General features: G+C 43.7%; 2 protein-coding genes across 3 annotated transcripts; both read left to right on the top strand.

Annotated features, from left to right (window-relative positions):
- Positions 1 to 304: 304 nt before the first annotated feature.
- On the top strand, positions 305 to 6,389 carry LOC131502361 (uncharacterized). Its single transcript, XM_058713101.1, is given in 3 exon segments — positions 305 to 1,356; positions 3,734 to 4,965; positions 4,968 to 6,389. Coding segments are annotated over 3 exon segments (2,586 nt in total). The 5' UTR covers positions 305 to 650; the 3' UTR covers positions 5,616 to 6,389.
- Positions 6,390 to 16,106: 9,717 nt separating this feature from the next.
- Positions 16,107 to 21,812, top strand: LOC131502440 (P antigen family member 3-like). 2 transcript variants are annotated; one of them, XM_058713191.1, is made up of 6 exons: positions 16,143 to 16,229; positions 17,098 to 17,186; positions 17,298 to 17,389; positions 18,254 to 18,362; positions 20,165 to 20,315; positions 21,701 to 21,812. In XM_058713191.1, exons 3-6 carry the CDS (start codon positions 17,306 to 17,308, stop codon positions 21,702 to 21,704), a joined length of 348 nt encoding a protein of 115 aa, XP_058569174.1. In that variant the 5' UTR covers positions 16,143 to 16,229; positions 17,098 to 17,186; positions 17,298 to 17,305; the 3' UTR covers positions 21,705 to 21,812. The 2 variants fall into 2 exon arrangements, with proteins under 2 accessions (XP_058569173.1, XP_058569174.1); XM_058713190.1 differs by lacking the exon at positions 17,098 to 17,186 and having other exon boundaries at positions 16,107 to 16,229.
- The last annotated feature ends 507 nt before the right edge of the window (positions 21,813 to 22,319 follow it).

Raw genomic sequence — 22,319 nt, 5'->3', positions numbered from 1 at the left:
TTGTAATAACCGCCGTCCTAGCCATAACCCTTTCTGTTGGGCTGGCCGAGACGGCCCCAGAAAGTTGAAACCACTGTCAGAGATTCTTGTTGGCTCTTGTTTTTCTTTCGTGCGTCGGATGTTTTATTGGAATTAAGTGTTTTTTCGGCTGATCAGAATTAATTATTCCATCCTTTGTTCCTCTTTCCTCCTTCCTCAGCTGCTTGCGGCTTTCCCTCCTGCCCCTCCGCCCAGGGCCCAGCCAGGCCGCCAGGGGTCTCACCCTCGGAGGTCGCCTGTGCGAACTCCACCGCTGATTTCAGCCGCTTCAGGGCCCCCTCCGTGCCGCCCCCTTCTCTTCTCCTCTTCCTCAGAATCATAACATGGGCCAAACGCAGAGCACCCCTCTCTCCCTCCTTCTCGCCAACTTCAGGGACATAAAAGCTAGAGGGCACAACTTAAGCCTAGACATTCGCAAAAGGAAGTTGATCACCTATTGCCGCTCTGAATGGCCCACCTTTGGGGTCAATTGGCCTACAGAGGGAACCTTCTGCCTCCCTGTGGTCCTTAAAGTAAAATAAAAAATTTTCCTACCAGGGAAAGAAGGTCACTCGGATCAGATTCCCTATATTCTGGTGTGGCAAGATTTAGTAGAAAACCCACCTCCTTGGATGGCCACTTCCTTAATAGCAGAGTCATGCCGAATCCTAGCGGCTAAACCTATCAACCCTCCCAAGCCGCCAACTCCAACTGCACCCCCTGTTCTCCCCGACAACCAAGATTTACTTTCCTTTGACCCTCCCCCTTACCAGGTTCCTCCTCTTATTCCGCAAGCTGCCCCTATCCCTGCTGCGCCGGCAGAGCCTCCCGTAGCCCAGCCCATAGGAGAACCAGAGAATAGGGAGGCTCAACCCGCGCCTATGCCTAGTGGGGGCGAAGTCCAAGGGCCGGCCGGACGTACCCGTAGGCGGGCCCCACATGAGCCAGGACTCCGCCTTCCTGACTCCACCGTAGCTTTACCTTTACGGGAAATAGGGCCTCCCGATGAGACGGGGAGCCCCCGACTTCAATACTGGCCCTTCTCTACCAGTGACCTATATAACTGGAAAACCCAGAATGCCCGATTTTCTGACAACCCTAAAGATTTAATAAGTCTCTTAGACAGCGTTATGTTTACCCACCAACCCACCTGGGATGATTGTCAGCAGCTCCTCCGAATCCTGTTCACCACCGAGGAGCGAGAAAGAATTCAATTGGAAGCAAGAAAGCTGGTTCCTGGAGATGACGGCCAACCCACTGCTAACCTTGATCTCATTAATGCAGCTTTTCCCTTGACCCGACCCCCACAGGATGGCTGGGACTACAACACGGCAGAAGGTAGGGGACGGCTACGCATTTATCGCCAGACTCTAATGGCGGGTCTCCGGGCTGCTGCACGCAAGCCCACTAATTTGGCAAAAGTGTATTCAGTAATACAAGGTAAGACAGAGAGCCCTGCCACTTATTTAGAAAGATTAATGGAAACCTTCAGACAGTATACCCCCATGAACCCCGAGGCCCCCGAAAATCAAGCTGCTGTTGTAATGGCCTTTGTAAATCAGGCAGCCACTGATATTAAAAAGAAACTCCAGAAACTAGAGGGCCTGGAGGGAAAACAGATTCAGGACTTACTCCGCATTGCCCAGCGTGTCTTTAATAATAGAGAGACTCCAGAGGACAGGCAACTTAAAGCCACCGAGAAAATGACCAAAGTCCTGGCCGCTGTTGTCCAAAAGCCCCTGGATAAACAAAAGCCCCTAGATAAGGACCAATGTGCCTATTGCAAAGAAAAAGGCCATTGGGCCCGAGAATGCCCTAGAAAGAAAAAGCCACGTCATGATCAAAAACCGTGGCAGCCAAAAACCACACCCGCCCTCTTCACTCAAGAGGCAGAATAGGGGGGACGGGGTTCGGATCCCCTCCCCGAACCTAGGGTAACCCTACAAGTGGAGGGGAACCCAGTTCAATTTTTAGTTGACACAGGAGCACAACATTCGGTCTTGATCAGGCCCCATGGAAAAATTTCTAAAAAATCTTCCTGGGTCCAAGGGGCTACCGGAATAAAAAAATATCCCTGGACCACCCAGAGGACTGTGGACCTAGGAAATGGAAAGGTCACCCATTCCTTCCTAGTCATCCCCGACAGCCCATGCCCCTTATTAGGAAGAGACTTACTCACTAAAATGGAGGCCCAAATTCATTTTACGCCAGGGGGCCCCCAAGTGACTGGCCCTCACAACCAACCCATTACCACACTCTAAGATTAGAAGATGAATATCGACTCCACCAGGGGCCACCCTCACAAAGTCAAAACATAGAGCCCTGGCTCCAACAGTTTCCAGGGGCATGGGCTGAAACCGGGGGTATGGGGTTGGCTAAACATCGCCCAGCTCTATTCATAGAGCTGAAACCAGGGGCAGATCCAGTTCGGGTCCGACAATACCCGATGTCAATGGAGGCCAGAAATGGCATCACGCCACATATCCGTCGCCTCCTAGACTTAGGCATCTTGCGTCCCTGCCATTCAGCCTGGAACACCCCCCTGCTGCCTGTACGAAAACCTAACAGTGCGGACTATCGTCCTGTACAAGATCTGAGAGAAGTTAACCGCCGAGTCATGGACATACACCCAACAGTACCCAACCCCTATACCCTCCTAAGTGCCCTCAGCCCAGAAAGACAATGGTATACTGTCCTTGATTTAAAAGATGCTTTTTTCAGCCTGCCTCTGGCCCCCAAAAGTCAAGAGCTCTTCGCCTTCGAGTGGTCCGATCCTGAGAGAGGCATAAATGGGCAACTCACCTGGACCCGGCTCCCCCAAGGATTTAAAAACTCACCCACCTTGTTCGATGAGGCACTTCACGAGGATCTGGGTGAGTACCGGAATCAAAACCCCAAAGTGACTCTCTTGCAGTACGTTGACGATCTTTTAATCGCTGCTGAGACTGCCGAAGCTTGCTTGCAAGGCACCAAAAATCTCCTCCGGACACTTGGTGCCCTGGGGTACCGGGCTTCAGCAAAGAAAGCCCAAATTTGCAGATCCGAGGTAACCTACTTGGGGTATCTGTTAAGAGAAGGCCAACGATGGCTCACTGATGCACGGAAGGAAACCGTCTTCCGCATCCCCCGACCCACAACGCGAAGGCAGGTAAGAGAATTCCTGGGATTGGCCGGGTTCTGCCGCTTGTGGATACCTCGGTTCGCCGAGATAGCTAAGCCTCTTTACCTGGTCACCCGAGAACAGGCGCCCTTTGAGTGGACAGAGAAAACTGAGCAGGCTTTCCAGCAAATCAAACTCGCCCTATTGTCGGCGCCAGCCTTAGGGCTCCCCGATGTCTCCAAACCCTTTCATCTCTTCGTAGATGAAAACAAGGGGGTAGCCAAAGCAGTGCTGACGCAACTCCTTGGTCCATGCCCCAGGCCCATTGCCTATCTTTCAAAAAGACTAGACCCAGTAGCGGCTGGCTGGCCCCCTTGCCTCCGTATGATCGCTGCTACAGCTCTAATGGTAAAGGATGCTGATAAGTTAACTATGGGACAAGAGTTACATGTTACAACCCCTCATGCCATCGAGGGAGTCCTCAAACAACCTCCTGACCAATGGATAAGTAACGCCCGACTGGTTCACTACCAGGGACTATTATTAAATCCCCTCAGAATCATTTATGCTCCCCCCCCTCCCCCCGAACACTAAACCCTGCCTCCCTGTTACCAGACCCGGACTTGGATACACCCTTCCATGACTGCGCTGAGATATTGGCACAGGTTCATGGAGTTCGGGAAGATTTACAGGATCACCCGCTACCAGACGCTGAGGTTACCTGGTTCACTGACGGCAGCAGCTTTGTACATCAGGGTCAAAGGTACGCGGGGGCAGCAGTCACAACTGAAACTGAGACTGTTTGGGCAGAGCCTTTGCCAGCTGGCACCTCTGCCCAACGAGCTGAACTTGTGGCCTTAACCAAGGCACTGACTTTAGGAAAAGACAAGAAACTAAACGTGTATACCGATAGCAGATATGCTTTTGCTACGGCCCACATACATGGAGCTATATACAGAGAGAGGGGGCTGTTAACTGCAGAGGGGAAAACTATCAAAAACAAAGAAGAAATATTGGCTCTTTTAAAGGCACTCTGGCTGCCTAAACGACTAGCCATCATACATTGCCCAGGCCACCAAAAACCGGTCACACCGGTGGCCAGAGGAAATAGTTTGGCTGACCAGGTGGCCCGAGAGGCGGCTTTACAGGTGGACTATGCTTTAATGACCACCCTACCAGACCCCGGTTCAGCTAGCTTACCAGAAAATCCCGCCTACACTAAAGAAGACCTAAACTGGATCCAAAAATTACCTTTAACTCAGTGCCTTAACGGATGGTGGAGAGCAGCAGACTGTAGCATAATCCTCCCAGAAGAAATGGGAAATAAAGTCTTATCCAAGATGCACCGAGCCACTCATATGGGCACAAGAAAAATGCAAGACTTAATAAGACATGCTAGGATCACTATTAAAGACTCCAGGACAAAAATTGAGCAGATAGTCACTAGCTGTAAAGCTTGTCAATTAACTAACGCCACCAACCACGGGAAAAACCCTGGCTCCAGAACCCGCGGAACCAGGCCGGGAGCCTATTGGGAAGTAGACTTCACCGAGGTAAAGCCTGGAAAATATGGATATACATATTTGTTAGTGTTTATAGATACCTTTTCAGGATGGACAGAGGCCTTCCCCACCAAGCATGAGACTGCGCAGGTAGTAGCAAAGAAAATGTTAGAAGACATCATACCCAGGTACGGATTTCCTACCCTAATAGGATCAGACAACGGACCAGCATTCATTTCAAAGGTAATACAAGGGATAGCGCAGTTTATTGGGGCTGATTGGAAACTACATTGTGCATATAGACCCCAAAGCTCAGGACAGGTAGAAAGAATGAATAGAACTCTAAAAAAGAGACCTTAACTAAATTGACCATAGAGACTGGCGCTAATTGGGTAGTCTTACTCCCCTACGCTCTGTTCAGGGTGCGGAACTCCCCTTACAAACTGGGATTAACCCCCTTTGAAATCATGTATGGAGTGCCCCCCCCTATAATTCCCAACCTACAGTCTAATGTGTTAACTGAATTTGATGATCATAAACTTCTTATTTCCCTGAGGGAACTCCAGCACACCCACCAGGAAGTTTGGCCCCGATTGAGAGCCATTTATGAAAACGGGCCCCCTCCTGAGCCGCATCACTACCGACCCGGAGATTGGGTATACGTGCGGAGACACAAGCAAGAGACCCTCCAACCACGGTGGAGGGGACCCTACATTGTGATCCTAACCACACCCACTGCTCTCAAAGTCGACGGGATTGCTACCTGGATCCATTACACCCACGCCCGACCAGCTGATCCCTTTGCGGTTCGAGAAGACTTCGTGCCGGAAGCCAACACCGCCTGGACGGTTGACCAGAGTAAGACCCATCCTTTAAAATTGACTCTGCGTCGAAAACCTGACCCCGAAAACCAGCTGAAACCAAAGCCTGGGTGTCCCATACCAAGACTGTTGCAGCAGCTCCGGACCCACAATGATCGGAGGAACACTCACTAGCGTGCTCCTGCTCACCTCCTACGGACTGATAAGTATTATGGGCAACCCCCACATACCCTATACTTTAACTTGGAAGGTTTCTAATTTAGAAACCCAGGAAGTCTATAATACTACCCTGCTCTCCGCTTTACTTGGGCCTCTGGCCATTCTACTTCTCGCTCTCACATTAGGCCTCTGCATCATAAACAAAATTATTAATTTTGTCCAAGACAGGTTCAATGCTGTACAATTAATGGTCTTACGAACTCAGTACCAACCGCTCGAGACATTACAAATAGAAAACTAAAGATCCAAGATTGGTTCTTTAGGCACAAGGAAAAGGGGGGAATGAAAGGAACAGCTTTGAATCCAAATGACAGCCCTGCCTTAGTTTAAAGCTAGGTTCTCTTTTCTGCTTATTATGGATCTTTGATAAGAAATACAATTGCTGAGAAGTCTGTTTTGCTTGCTGTTTGCTATGAGCATTGTGAGACCTTTCCTGATTGTAACCCGCTGTGTAGTAGAATGGGCTGTAAAACTTCCTAAATGTAGTCTGATATGTAATGAAATGAGTGATTGTATACAAACTAACCGGCATTTCTCGCTTCTGTAAACCTGCTTGCTTAGCACATTCCTCACCTACCCCCTTCCCCCTTTCTTCCTCCCGCCACAAGTAAAAACCTCCCCTGTGCTATTTGTCTCTGTCTATAAAAACGCTATACCAACCCTAATCGTGGCCTCTTGCGTCACCGGCGACGAGTGCGCAGAGGACCAGGTTCGAACCTGCAGTAAACGACCCTTGCCGCTTGGCTTTGACTTACGACTCTGGTGGTCTTTTGTGGGAGGTTTTGGAACTTCAGGCATTACAGAGAAAGTTGTTTTTTGAACAAATGACTGTACAACAATTGGATATCCATAAGGCAAAAAAAAGCTGTGACTTATACTTTACACTATGTTTATATCTATATCTATACTAATCTATCAATATAGATATAGATAGATATAGAAAATCTTACTAATTTGTGCTACTGGTAATATGACATCAGTGAAAAGTTCCTATTGTTTAAATCACCTAATTCAATGATTTTATTTCTTAAAACCAGGTTACGGGATTTTTTTCTTTCCTTTTTGGACAAGATACGAAGTGTTTTATGCCATGAATAACCCTGCCTTCACAAAATATATTTTCAATGAACTAAAAAGTAAAAAGACCAACTCCTTTACCAAGTCATTTCTTGTGGCACATTACTTTGGCAATGGTAATTAACAGTTAAATCCCCTATTGAGGCCCTTATCACTTGATTTTCCATCCCTTATGGATCCACCCCCTGCCTTTACACATGGAATTATCCACAGATTGACATTTTGAATAAAGATGTAAAATATGTAAAAGCATTAATAACGTTAAACAAATAAAAGTGAAACTAGGCAGAAGAAAGGTTTCAATTGCTTCCCTATCTGTTTGTAATAAATCTCACAAGTTCTATTTTGTCCGAATTAAGACATCATGGGTAAAATTCTCAATTCCACTCCAAGCACAGTTTCTTAAGTCCAACCGCTTCCCTTCTCTGGCTCTAACACTCCTGAATTACAACACTTACTGTCAGATGCCAAATATCCAGAGACATTCCCTACTTCCTTGCGCTTACAGAATTATTTATAATACCCAATCCCAGGAAACCCATGAAATTTAGCTAACCCCACTCTGCTTGCCATATATAAGCTGCTTTCTACAGTTCCAGCTTGAAGTTACCCTTTTCCTGGGTTCAATGCCCTGTGTGGCCCTGTGTGGCCCTGTGTGGCCCTGTGTGGCAACCTGTTTTCTTTTGGAGCTTTAAATAATAAAAAGTTCTTTCATCTCTAGGTATCATTGTGTTGTGCCCTGCCATCATCGGAGCCTAACAAATACTGAAACATGTTGGAATATTGTTATTATTATAAAAATAATTTAAAATAAAATCTGTAGAAAAGAAAACAAGAATTAAACTTGCTTTTAAAGACTAAAATGAAACAGACATCTTTAAAATTGATCCCTGGTTATAGATAAGTTCTCCATAATCTGGTCCCTGGCACAACTCTGCTAAGTCAAATGTTGGGGTAAAAAAAAACTCTTGACAATTTATTCTGCAATTTCAAGCGGCTCTCCAAGGAAAAGGTTGTAGAAGCTGACAAGGCTGCCACAGCATGGATTTTTCCACTCTTGCTCTGTGGGGGCTAATGAGCCCTAGCAGTAAAGGCGTATTTGCACACATTAGCCTCCTGGGCTTTGTCTTCCCAACAACAGTGATCCACAATACTCTTACCCCAGGTGATAACACACTCTTCAGTCCTTCTTCCTCCAGGAAGCCTGGGCTTCAGGTATGGGCACACACACACCATGGCTTCCTCATTCCCACCATCTTAGAAGACTCCAACAGAGCTCTAAGCTTCACAGTCCTCACCAGTTTCTCAATTCTTCTACAGAAGAAAGCCAGTTTTGGAGTAGACAGATAAGGGGCTCCTTTTTTGGCAAGAAATTGCCCCTATTTTGACCTTCGGTGAGGAAAAGGATGGGGAAGCTAAGGCGGCCTTTCCCTCCAAACTTGTGGTGTTACAGCAAATACTTGGCACCCAGGAAGAGACAAGCCACACACACTCAGGGAATCAGAAAAGACTGTTTATTGTGCACCGGTGCTGGCCCAGCAGAGTCACCTCCAAAGGCTGGGCCCCAAACCGTGACATCGGCCTCCTTTTATGGCTGGGATGGTAAGGGGTTGAGAGACAAAAGATAAAGGGGAGGGGGCCCTTATCAATGGTGCTACATGGGTAGTTAGTGGAGGCAGGAGGCAAACAAGATTACAGAAGCCAAAAGTATGCAAGGGGATTATCCAGCCTCAGGCATTTGGCTGGCCCCTTTTATCTTGTTTTTACTAGCTTTTCTTCTCAGTGGGGGACATAGACTTAGGTTTTATGCTCTTGCCTTCCCTCACCTGAGGGCCCCTGGTCCAAGCTGACTCACCAGACTCCTCCTCTGTGTCTCCATGGGCAAAGCCTTCCAGCTCTAGGCCACCATGGAGGCTCCTTGACAGAGGACTCCAATATTCTGCTGTTGGTCTTTAGCTCTCCCTTGGCATACAGTTAAGCTCTCATCTGCAAGGTGTCACCAATGACACCTACAAATACATTCTCCTGATCATTTCACTTGGAAGGCAATGCAGCCACAGTTGCTTCTCCGAGTTTCTCTATGTCAGTTCTCCTTTTGCAATAGTATTAGATAACTATGCATCCCATGCTGGCATATTCAACAACAAAACTGAACAGATCTAAAAGGGGTGAAGCCAAGATCATTGGCTTAGTGTAAACACTGGGTAACCAACAGCAGCAGCACAGCACACATCATATGGGAGTGGGGTGGAAGGAGGGTGGAAGAGAAAATAGTCCAAAGAATCAGAAAGGAGCAACACAGGCGAGCAAGAACAGAGGTTGGACAATAGAACCTAAACAAAACAAAATTACTATAGGTCTATAACTATATGCCATGCAACATGGAGAAAATCTTTGGTTGCTAGTAAAATGCTCTCACTGGGACTTTGGTGAATTATTTCAATATTGTATAAAGCCAGCTGCTTTTGGATAAAAAGGTGTATGGTAAAACCAGATCACCAATTCCATGTGGTCTATAAAACAATTTTCTTGCTTGGAACTAATACGAGCAAGATACTGATACTATTACATTGTATAAAACATTCAGTAAGATCACAGATGATGGTGTGTTGAGGAGGATGACAGGCAGTGAAAGAAAAACCAAGTACAGAATAAATATTTGTACCAGACAGGATATATTCCAATCTCTATGATGATGTAAGGAGTCCAATATACTCAGCTGACTGACCTACTCTATAGAATTTAGAAGTTCCTTTAAAGACACTCATACTGATAACATTCTCCTGATCTAAATTTATATTTTCCCTCCTTGGTAGACTCTTCAGAATCCTTTCCCAAGTATATTACCCGAAGGATGAGATACAAATAAGTGAGTAACTCTAGTTCTTTTTTTCATATAACACTCTACTACAGGATATAACCTCATAACCATACTTCCTCGGAGTGGGATCCACTATAGTTTTATGTTTGGAAAAAGTAGGAAATATCAGGACATGGGGAGAACTAAGATTTCCTTGCAAGGTGACCCATCAGCATCCTCAAGCAAGGCAAAAATAACCTCATCACACAAGGGAAGAGGGACTGTTCAGTCTGCCAAGGAAGGTTCATTTGGGTTTGGGGTTGGAAGGGCTTCAATCATCTAAGGCCTCCAATAATACAGCCCTGATAATGAAATGAGACATTGACTCACAAACCTGGTTTAAATAAGAACTTCAACAAAGTCATAGGTTGTTTTTGCTTTGTTTTGTTTTGTTTTGTTTTGTTTTGTTTTGTTTTACCTCCAAGCAGGTAAATGTGAGAGTCAATGTTCCTCTTAAGATTGAAGGAGAGGGGCACCTGGGTGGCTCAGTCAGTTAGGCGTCCAACTTCGGGGCTCAGGTCATGATCTCACATTGTGTGGGTTCAAGCCCCACATAAGGCTCTGTGCTGACAGTGCAGAGCCTGGAGCCTGCTTTGGATTCTGGGTCTCCCTCTCTCTCTGCCCCTCCCATGCTCACACTCTGTCTCTCTCTCTCGCTCTCTCGCTCTCTCCCTCTCAAAAAATAAACATTAAAGGGGCGCCTGGGTGGCTCAGTTGGTTAAGCGGCTGACTTCGGCTCAGGTCACGATCTCACAGTTCATGAGTTCGAGCCCCGCGTCAGGCTCTGTGCTGACAGCTCAGAGCCTGGAGCCTGTTTCAGATTCTGTGTCTCCCTCTCTCTGACCCTCCCCCGTTCATGCTCTGTCTCTCTCTGTCTCAAAAACAAATAAACGTGAAACAAAAATTTTTTTTTTTTTCAACGTTTTTTTTTTTTTTTTTTTTTTTTATTTTTGGGACAGAGAGAGACAAAGCATGAACGGGGCAGGGGCAGAGAGAGAGGGAGACACAGAATCGGAAACAGGCTCCAGGCTCCGAGCCATCAGCCCAGAGCCTGACGCGGGGCTCGAACTCACGGACCGCGAGATCGTGACCTGGCTGAAGTCGGACGCTTAACCGACTGCGCCACCCAGGCGCCCCGAAACAAAAATTTTTTTAAAAAATAAATAAACATTAGAAACAAATCTTAAAAAAAGATTGGGGAAAACTCAAAAGCATGCACCTTAAAGAAAAGAGCTATTTATTTAAACGGTACTGACAGGGGAAGAAATATTATGAAGGACAGCCAATCACAATTACAGATCTTTTTTGAGTAGAAGGTAAATTTCTCTTGTCCTGACCACCATCTCTGAAGTCCAGGTGTCTTTCAGAATCCTTCATTTGAAATTGCCAGTACAGGGCTGCCTGGGAGGCTCAGTTGGTTAAGCATCTGACTTCGGCTCAGGTCATGATCTTGCAGTTCAAGCCCCATGTTGGGCTCTGTGCTGACAGCTCAGAGCCTGGAGCATGCTTTGGATTCTGTGTCTCCCTCTCTCTCTGGCCCTCCCCTGCTCTCTCTCTCTCTCTCTCTCTCTCTCTCTTTCTCTCTCTCTCTCTCTGTCTCTCAAAAATAAATAAACATTAAAAAGTTTAAAATTCCCAGTACATGGACAATTTATGAATCACACTAGTTTCTGTTTTTCTGCAGCTATTTTCTACCCTCACCATAATGAGATTTCTCCTACTAAGAGTTAGGAAGTTTTCAAAGCCAAGTATTGAGACAGAATTGGTTATCAACACAAAAAACAGCCAATCTTGAGAAGGTTTAAAGTTATGTGATGGAAAGGAAAATAGTAGAATAGGATTATAAGCAAATGTAATATTTGCAATGAAACTTTGTCTACAGCCATATGCCAATTCACTGTTTACCTTAACATCGACATAAAAGAAATCTGGTGAGGCTGTGAATGCAACTCATCATTGTAAGTAAGAAACCTACAGGGCCAAACTTGCAACCTGTTGTTCAACTACCTCAACCCTCTAGCTGAAATACGGATCTTGAGCTGATAGCTTAAAGATTTACAATGGTTATTTTTCATTAAACTGTTTATACTTCAGTCCTTCAAATTTTCAGACCCTTCCTACTACTGTTCTCCGGCAGCAACAACTTAGTCCCTCTTTCCCTGCCTTGAAATAGAAACTTTCTGTCATGAGTCAGGTATATTAGATGATTATTTGTATTTGTTTTTATTTTTATTTCCTAATATTTATTTATTTTTGAAGAAGAGAGAGAGATAGAGTGTGAGCAGGGGAGGGGCAGAGAGAGAGATGGAGACCCACAATCCAAAAGCAGGCTCCAGGCTCTGAGCTGTCAGCACAGAGCCTCATGCAGGGCTCGAACCCATGTACCGTGAGATCATGACCTGAGCTGAAGTCAGACACTTAGCCAACTGAGCTACCCAGGTGCCCCGAGATGATTATTTAATGAACTATGTAAACACTGCCGCCTCCCCCCCCCCCCCCCCCCCCCCGTCCTGCCGGGGCTGAAAAATTATCATCCCTAAATACTAACTGGATTGTTGGATTGTTATTGCTTTCAATCCCAATTAGGCCAGATAATCAAGCCCAGATTTCCCACCACACACCACCATGTCTGTAAATGACAGGTACCTACTTTTCACACATTGTACTAAAGTCTCAAACAGTTTAGGCCCTTGGTTGCAGCCAAGGTTAGCTTTGCAAAAAACAAATTTATCAGAGGAAAAATTGAGTAGTTCACAGAATCCACAGAAAATTTAGAGAACCAGAGTCAGAAAATGGGTAGGAACCAAGGGAAGTCAGTCAGTCAGAACTCCATCTGGAATCACACCACAGAGACAGTCTTGGGTGGGTGCTGGTACTCAACACTGAACAACATAAATGGCATTGTCACTGGATTCCTAAAGAAGCACATGATAGCATGATAAAGGGAAAAGGAAAAAAGACAATGGATCAAGGCAGCATCAGATAAGTGCAGAAGCACACCCATGAACACACATTGCTGCTGTAGAAAAAGACAATAGAAAATTGGGCATTGACAGAGATAATGATCAAAACCCCTTACCACTCATCAGATTTTCTTCTTATAACCTCAGGATTCCACGAGTTTGCTTAGGGTCAAGCAGCTAATGTAAAGCTGAACCAAAGTAAACTACACTGACAATTTCCAGCATTGTATAGAAAGCTACTGACGACAATGAACTTACTCTGAGCAGGTCCCAACCCATCTTCTTCATGTATTTTGAAGAGATGGCCTCCGGGCATTGGTCTAATACCTTCTAAACTAGTGACCTTCAAACTTTTCTATTGCAATGCATGAAAAATATGCATTTTTAAATATAATTCAGTAGGCACTAAAATGTATGTGTGTGGGGCACCTGGAAGACTCAGTCGGTCAAGCATCTGACTTCGGCTCAGGTCATGATCTCACCATTCCTGAGTTTGGGTCCCGCGTCAGGCTCTGTGCTGACAACCCAGAGCCTGGAGCCTGTTTCAGATTCTGTGTCTCCCTCCTTCTCTCTCTCTCTCTCTGCCCCTCCCCTGCTTGCACTCTGTCGCTCTCAATCTGAAAAATAAATATATAAAAAATACATACATACATCATACATACATACATACATAAAGTGTGTGTGTGTGTGTGTGTGTGTGTGTGTGTGTGTGTGGTCTATGGGTACATTCTATATGCAGGACACTGATATTTTCTGTTTTATTTTATCACATTTCTTTAAAATGCTGCTTGTGGCTGGCCCACAACATTAATCTCATGACCCACTATGGATTACAAACCACCATATGGAAACCATTAGTCTTTTTACAGAAAATTCCCAATGACTACTACATGCTGTTATAGAAGTACGTGCAAATACATGTGAGAACCCCCATTTTGTCCTCATCCTTGGGAATTCAGTGTTTTCAGACACAAAGGACATCTTTGATATGAGCCACGGGGCTACAAAAATGTGTAGTTGCTGATGAAATATAAGTTCCACTAGCAAAGTTTCCCATTAAATTTCAGAAATGGGGTTTAAGGAGTGCACGCCTCATGTTGAGCACTGGGTGATGTGTGAAATTGTTGAATCACGATATTGTACACCTGAAACTAATATAACACTGTATATTAACTAATTGGAATTAAAATGAAAAATTCAGATAACATCGTCTGTTTTGTATACTGCAACTGTCGTTTGGTACAGATGGGAGGCAACTCACAAGAAAAGAGTACATATGATTTCTTGGATGGTTGGTATCCTGTGCAGAGCTGTGCTTGGGCTAGGGTACAGCTGAATGCCATACTTTGTGGGGTTTAGCCAAGGGGCCCCATTTCCCTACTGTGTTCCCATTTCATGAGGGAAGTGTGAGGTTTGCATTACACATGGTGGAGAATAAATACTGTGACATTAAGCATCACGCAGGTTAAGCTTAGATGTCAGCACTTCAGGGGCCTCTGGGAAATGCCACTCCCAGAGTCTGTGAACATTGAGCTTCAGTCCTGTAGGGATTTAAGCTTGTTCTCAGATTCTCTTGGTTGGATGAAAGGAAGCCTCTGGTCTTATGGGAAGTTGCCGCCCTTCTCTAGAAAGAGGGGCTGCTGTCAGTTCCAGCTGTGGCTCCTTGTTCAGCAGCCACAGACAGTTCCTGAGTCACCTAAGAGGACATTTTTCTTCTCTCTACAATGTCTTTTATACTTTCTGCTGTGTCCAGTATTTCACAAAAGCTACCTTACAACTTACCTCCATCCAAGTCCAAATATGGGCTTATAAATCCATTCAGTTGACCACGGCTTAAATTCCACAGGAGCAAACAGGAAGTTAAATATTGGCATCAGGTTGGAGCCTACGCCTTGAAGTTGGAGGGGAGCAATTTAGAAATCAACAAAACTCAGGTTCTCATGACCCATAGCCACCCAGGCATTGGATGACATTAATTTTGTCGTCTGCTAATTAGGCGTTAGAATGAGAAGTCACTGTCTCTCACTCTTTTTAAATCACTTCCTGAGGCCGCTGCAATAGGAATAAGGATTAGGAGAGTAAGAAAGTAAAATTTGGTAATGATAGTGCCTGCTGAGAAAAAAAATTACACATATATGCATATATATTAAAGAATGGGGATTATGACTGCTCTCACTTAAAAAAGAACCACAACTGTTTTAAACTGCTTCACACACATGCGCGCGGGCATGCAAACACACACACACACACACACACACACACACACACACACATACACACCCCTTTCCCAATTCAAGGTATTTCTTTAAGTTAAGCCCAGTTGGATGGAATATATGAGTCACCTTAAAAATACATTCTAATTTAGTTACAAAAAGCTATTTGCTGGTCAATGTCCTCTTCCTCTCCTTCCTTTCCATAGACTACCTGAAACATTCAACTGACATGTTATATGGAAGCAAATAAGAAAGGAAATCATGCACACAACCTACTATGTATATAACGAGAGTTTATTATTCTATGGGCTTTATCAACATAACTTTGCTATCAAAATCATCTCTTGCCTAGGAAGACAAAAGTTGAAAATAACATTACTGTCCCTTCCAGGAACTAACTGAAAGATCCATCAACTCTTCAGTAAAAAGTGCCAAATGACATTTTTCAACCATAAGGAATTTGAAACTTTCGACTTAATATTCTTGCCTTGCTGTGTCCACCAAACCTACACCATTTTAGCCCTATTTTTACTCAGTCTTCATCACAACCTCCCCCAACGTTGAAAGAATTGTTCTACTCCGACTTCACAATTTGAATACATATCTCTCCTGTCCGGCCACCTCAAAGACTCTGCTAAGACCCTGTCCAGGTAGTGTTTTCCCTGACAGAGTTATCCAGTAAAGTCAGCTTTATTATCAAGTTGTTTGATTTTTGGAAAGCACAGTACATGACAAGCATAGTCACCATTACTGAACGTAACGAACCAGTGGACTGAGCTTAAACCCCAGGACCAATATGGATAGAAACTTCTGAAATGTGCACTGATTGAAGGACCACAGGTACTTAGAGAAATCAGTTACCAAACCACAGGTTTAAATGTGCAGTAACACAAGCAAAAAAGGTAAAGAAAACAGTTGTTAATGTATTTATTATACAGAGGAGAGCAAATTCACTCAAGTATGACAGCAAACCCAGAAGCATGGAAGGGAATGATTGATCAAAGCATGTATAAAAAATAGTATTAAAGTACTTAGTATCTATTTTTGTTACAGATATCTTTCTGAGAAACATTCAGCACTAACGGTGACTTGTAACTGTCTGTCCCCAAAGTATCTGGTTGCAAAAGAGAGCTCGGGCAGGAGGAAAAAGGCCACTCTTCAAGCACCATGTCGGGAACTCTGCGGACACTGCCTTCCCACGCCTTGGCTGCAGGCGTGGGAAGAAGTCCACGAACATTGCATACACCCACGTCAGTACGCATACACCCAGTCAGTACGCACATATCCACGTCAGTACGCACACACGTTGCACCAGGCCTTTCCTGCGCATGCCCATTGTTAAGAAAGACCGTTGCTGAGCACGCGCCCTGCTGCCCACGCGTCCTGTGAGCAGAGCTGAGGAAGAAGCGGTGGTGTGGGCGGTGTCGTGATCTTTCTGGCTGCCTGCCCTCAACCGGTAGGTCCACAAATCAGTCCTTCCAGGACTTTAAGTGTGAGTGACTGTGAGGAGAGTGCCAGTGGGCCTCGGGCGGGTCGGGACGGTAGATCTGTGGCCTCGGAGGAGGAAGTTGCTAGGAGTTAGCGTTCTTCTCCTCACAGGCGTCGCGGCCGCCATGGCCCTCGTCCTCGTGGCGGTGGCACGGGGACAAGTGAGGACAGCTGGCGGCCGAGGACGGGGGAGGTGAAGACAGGGTGGGTCTTGGGGGCGTTCTTTGAGGTATCTGAGTCCTGCAAGCACCTGGAACTGCCGGCGGAGCACTGAAGCCAGAGTCCTCAGTGGGACCCTGGGTGGGAGGCGGGCCAGGCGGTACAGAACAGGTCTGGAACGGGTGCCTGTGGGCGGGGGTGGGGAGCGGTCAGTAGGTTAAGTGGCTGACGCTGGATCTCAGGTCAGGTCTAGATCTCAGGGTGGTGAGTTCGAGCCCCACCTGGGCTCCAGGATGGCCGTGAAGTCTACTTAAAACAAAAAACAAAAAACGGTGTGTGGGGCTGGAAACGGGGAACGGTGTGGGGTTGGAGCTGCGTCCCGGAGATTTGTATCGCACTGTGCAGGGTGTCAAGGGAGGAGCCGGCTCACTGGTCAGTATCGAAACTAGACACCTTGAGCCCTGGTGGTGGGAAGACAGCCATAGGCAGTACGCAAACGATTAAGACTTCTCTGTGTTCCAAGGAAACCTTATTTAAGAGGCAAAATGGGCCCAGTAACTGGGAATGTGGAAACAGTAGCGACTCAGGTTTAAATATCCAGCATTGTTTTCTCACATGCCTTTATGATGGGGAATCTAGCTGTGAAACTAAGCCTCGCGTTTTCTCCTGTCCTTAAGGTGATTTGACTGCCAGTTTGGCCGATGTGAATGATCTTGCAGCCCGTTTATTTGGTGTGACCACAGCATGTACACTATCCTTACGCAAGGTTGATTTTGAAAGTATTTTCAAAGTAAAAAAAAATTAAAATGTTACGCCTTGGAGGTGGTGTACCTAGCCTTTAGAATACATTTTCCAAATACTGATATTCTACTTTCAGGGTGAAAAATGAGTGGGCGTGTGAGAACAAGGTCTAAATCTAAACAAAGAAAGGATGATGGCAAGGCTAACCAGCCAGCTGCACCTGTGGCTGTGAGTACTTCAGCAATTGATGTTCTATACCATCAGTTTATTTCTCTGAAAATTTTGTTGACCTACCAACGTACAGATACAGTGATAAAAGTTTCTTTGCTGGGAAGGGGCAGGAAACATTGAACCAGAAGGATTCCATACTTGTGTTCCCTGGGTAAATATACCCTATGACTCCTTTGTCATGCTTACTAACAACAAGTTGTACGTATCCATCCCAGCATAGTTTAAAATAGCCTCCAGAGTGCTTGTGGGTACCTCTTCCGGGTAGCCACTCTGTGGGAAGAGTAACTCTTTTTTAATTTAAATTTTACTTAGCGTACAGTGCAATATTGGCTTCAGGAGTAGACTTCAGTGATTCATCACTTACGTACAACACCCAGCGCTCATCACAAGTGCCCTCCTTATCACCTGTCACCCATCTGTGCCATCCTCCACCCCCACCTACCTCCATCAAGCCTCACTTTGTTCTCTATCCTTAAGAGTCTCTTGTGATTTGTTTCCCCCTCTCCTTTATTGTTACTTCCCTCCCCATATGTTCCTCTGTTTTATTATTAAATTCCACATATGAGTGAAATCATAGGGTACTTGTTTTTCTCTGATTGACTTCTTTCACTTAGCATAATACATTCTAGCCCCATCCACATTGTTGCAAATGGCAAGATTTTAATACCTTTTGATGACTAATATTCCATTATATGTATGTGTATATAAATGGCCATATAACTTTTAGGAATACAATATAGAATTATATTTTATAAGTGTTTTTATACTTATTTATTATTTGATATAAAATGCGTAACATAGGTTTATATTATTGGCATGCATTAATGCAACTTTTTGTTCACACACACACGCACACCCTAGGCCCAGCAGCCCAGTGATGAGCAGCCTCAACAAAGGGAGGCACCCACTGAGTGTCAGGATATTATGCCGGAGCGAGAGAAAGCAGTTGAAGAAGCACCTCTGGATGAAGGTGAAGGGAAAGGGAAAAAGAATGCTTATGGGGGCACAGGGTATATTTTTGCATCACGCATTATGACGTAACAGGACAAAACAAAACCTTAGAAGAGAATCTCAGCCATTTCCTGAAAATTGTTTCAAAATGTGAATAGAGTATAGTTTACAGCTGTATTCACTCTAACGAATTTCCCCTTTTTCTTCAAGATTTAATCTGCTTGAACAGGCAGTCTGTTCTAAATCAGAGGAAACTGTTTACTACAAAAGTATACATTTTTTCACTAGTTGAATGTGTTCTTCTTAGAACATTTTTGCGTGGCCTTTTCCTTCCCTGCATCAAAAGTGTAAGCTGGTTTTAACAGTGTGTGCAGAGTGCCGAGTCAGCATATCTTATAACATCAGGAATAAAGAAGATTTGCATAGGGATGGTAGCCTCATTTTATAAATAAGAAAACTAAGGTTCAGGGATTGTGGCTTGCCAAAGACTGCTTGACACATGGAGACATAACTCAGATTTCATTACACGGTTTTTGTACTTCCTACCATCTGTGTTGTTATACCAAAATGTGAGTGCTTTTGTATAAAATGCATTAAGACTCAAATGTGTCTGTACTGTAAAATAGCGTAGTACAGGCACAGGAATAAATGAAGTTCAGTGGAGCAAGAGATAGACTCCAGAAAAAGGCTCGAGGAATGACAGCCACCATTTCCTTTGCTTAATCATTTGATATGGTACACTTGGGAAACGCTGTATAATTTGGGAGACTGGCATATAGGTAAACTATATTAGTGTGATTTTTAAGTGGCTTTAGGAGGTGTTTAACAACTTATGATTAGGAAAATCAAAAGTATCTTAAAAGGATCATGAAACGGAAATTACCAGCTTCCAAAGAAAGTATTTTCATCAAATACTTGTATGGAATTATTGACATCATTCAGGCCATGGATTATTTCAGGAATTCGCTGGTGAGAGGTTTCTACGATAGGACTGATGACAAAGTCCATTAATTTCTTTCCACCCTGCTCCCTTTATTCTCACTGTAAGACAGAAGTTTGACTATAAGTCACTAATATTTTGCTGTTATTTTTGATACTTGGTTCTCTGCATGATTCATTTATCATAAGTTATAGAGAGAGACTTTGCCCCTAAATCTAACTAGTTAAATTTCACAAAATAGCTTTCAGGTTGCTCCAATAGGAGATGTATGTCACTAGTGTAGGATTTGTCATAGGCCCACAAATGCACTCAGCTAATTGTTCAGGAAATTAAATTTTAATTTTCATTAAAATCCTATCCATGGAGCAGGGTGCCTGGGTGGTTCACTCAGTCAGGTGTCACACTCTAGATTTTGCCTCAGGTCATGATATCAGGGTTCGTGAGCTTGAGCCCCGCATCCAGCTGTGCACTTAGGAGTGCAGAGCCTGTTTGTGATACTCTTCATTCTCCCTCTGTGTGCCCCTCCCCTGATCATTCTCTCTCTAAATAAATAAATAAACTTAAAAAAAATCCTGTGCATGGTGTACATTTAAGATTTCTTAGCTGATGCTCTCTATTCTTAGTACACTGTGGTAATATAATGCAAATGTAGATTTAGTGTGGTTTCTCTTTAGATTGTTATTTGAAATAAGGTTTCATATTACAGGAAAACAAAGATGGGAAGTCCATCTTTCCATCGCTTTTTTTGTTACCCTAAGTCTACAGGCTTGTATTTCATATAATGGCAAGAATACATATTATCACTTCTTTCTTTATATTTTATGTTTACTCCTTAAGTTGATTATCTTTTTTTTTTTTTTTTTTTTTTTTTTTTTGGTAAGGCCCTGACCTGGAATCTGGTATCCAGGAACTGCCTGTGCCAAAGAGTGGGGGCAAAAGTGAAGATGACAGTGATGTGAAGGGGGCGGATGTCCCAACACTGGAGCCCGTGAAGATGCCTGAAGCAGATATGTTATCCATTGAGAATGCAAAGTATGCAGATATTTTCCTGAATATTATATCTTTACTTATGTAGATATGACTTTATTGATACTTTAATGACAGAGTTTACACATAAAGGTAACTTTCATAAGTAGTTCAGACCCGAATTTCCTGACTGCCTGACTTATACCCTATCAGATGTAGACTTAAATTGGGTCAGAGCCTTCTTAAATAATAAAAAATGAAACCATTTCCTTTTTTATAAAGTGTAAATACTGGGGCGCCTGGGTGGCTCAGTCAGTTAAGCATCTGACTCTTGATTTGGCTCAGGTCATGGACTCACAGTTTGTGAGATTGAGCCCCACGTTGGGCTCTGTGCGGACAGCATGGAGCCTGCTTGGGACTCTCTCTCTTCCTCTCTCTCTGTCCCTCTCCCATTTGTGCTGTCTCTCTCTCTCACTCTCTCAAAATAAGGAAATAAACTTTAAAAAATAAATAAAATACACTGTAAATACTTTAACTGATGGCTACTTAAATTCAGAATCTTCTATAATTTCCTCTTTTAAAAACCACAAAATGGATTTGGAGTAAATACCAGTTTGTATGAAATATGCTGAGGCACTGAAGTAGGTTCTAATACCAGCTCTAACATAAGCTGTGTGATTCTGGGAGGATCCCTTCACTTCTGAATGCATCTTGGCTCATATATTTAGTGATTTCAAACCAGATATATTGCAGTCAGTTTTTATTGCTGATTTTTGCATTCTGTGGTCCTATTGGATAATATACATGGAATACAAAAATCTTCCATTTTGTATGATTTATTTGTCATCAGATAACATCTTTGGTCAAATTTTAACATCTGAGTTGAGATTTCATTGCTACTGAGAACCAGAAAACACACTGCTTGATGTTGGTTTTTCTCTATGGAGACCTGGATACCTGTTCTTAAATTTTGTCAGACTCTAAATTATTGTGGCTCTTACAGAACACGTGCATTTTGAAACCTTTCCCCAATGAAGGCTCAAATGACTGAGTGATAAAATGGCAAGAGATAGTCTAGTTTCTAGTTTCTGCACTCTCCCTACATCAAGTAGGGTGCAAGCATGGGTGTTATATGTAAGCGATGAATCCCTAAATTCTACTCCTGAAACCAGTGCGACACTAGATGTTAACTAACTTGAATCTAAACACAAAGATAAAAAAATGAAACTACCTTTTAATAGGTTTATTTCATTTTATCTGTTCTGAACCTGAAGTGTTTTTTTTCTTTTCTTGTACCTACAGAAAGTGTGGTGTGTTCCAAAAATGTTGGTAAAGCATACGCTTGGAATTCTATCTTATAAAATAAAAACTATAGTGTCCTCTGTATATCATTAATTTAATGTAAATAAATTCTGCTGAGTAATGTTTCCAACTCTGTGTCTGTCTTACAGGTGAAGGACAACCGAAAGTGTAAGCAAGAAGAAGCTGAAACCATGCAAACTGCTCTCATGTAGGAAGGACACTTCACTGTTAAAAATCCCTCAATAAAATCTTACAACTTTCTCCAAAGACTCTTTTCAACCCTGTGTTAAACTTACTCTAAGTATTAGATGCTATTGAAAATTGTGTCATTTTTTGAAATTTTGTATTCTGATTGAGCTGGTAAGTGCAGATATATCTGTACATCAATACTCTCTCCAGAAGCCTTGCTACATAGGATTTAATGCCAGAGGTGTATGTCAACATCCATTATGAGCTTCCACATACACAATTCTATCATCTTTGAATACTAACAGTTTGTGTCTGCTGTTTTAAACATTACCCCCCCCTCTTTGTTTTCTCATTTCACAATATTGGACAGACCCACCCAGTACAGTGTTGGGAAGTATTGGTAAATAATGGACATCCTTGTCTTATTTCTGGTAGGAATTAGAAAATTTTTAGCATTTGACTATATTTACTGTGACATAAAAGAAGTTCCATTCTTAGGTTAGTTTCCTAACAACATTTCTATTGAATATATGTTGACTTTCATCAAGCACTTGTAGAACGTTTATTGAGATGGTTGTA

Source organism: Neofelis nebulosa, chromosome X, assembly GCF_028018385.1.
Source record: "Neofelis nebulosa isolate mNeoNeb1 chromosome X, mNeoNeb1.pri, whole genome shotgun sequence".
Lineage (NCBI taxonomy): Eukaryota > Metazoa > Chordata > Mammalia > Carnivora > Felidae > Neofelis > Neofelis nebulosa.
The sequence above is the reverse complement of the archived record's forward strand: the minus strand, read 5'-3'. Positions and strand labels throughout refer to the sequence as shown.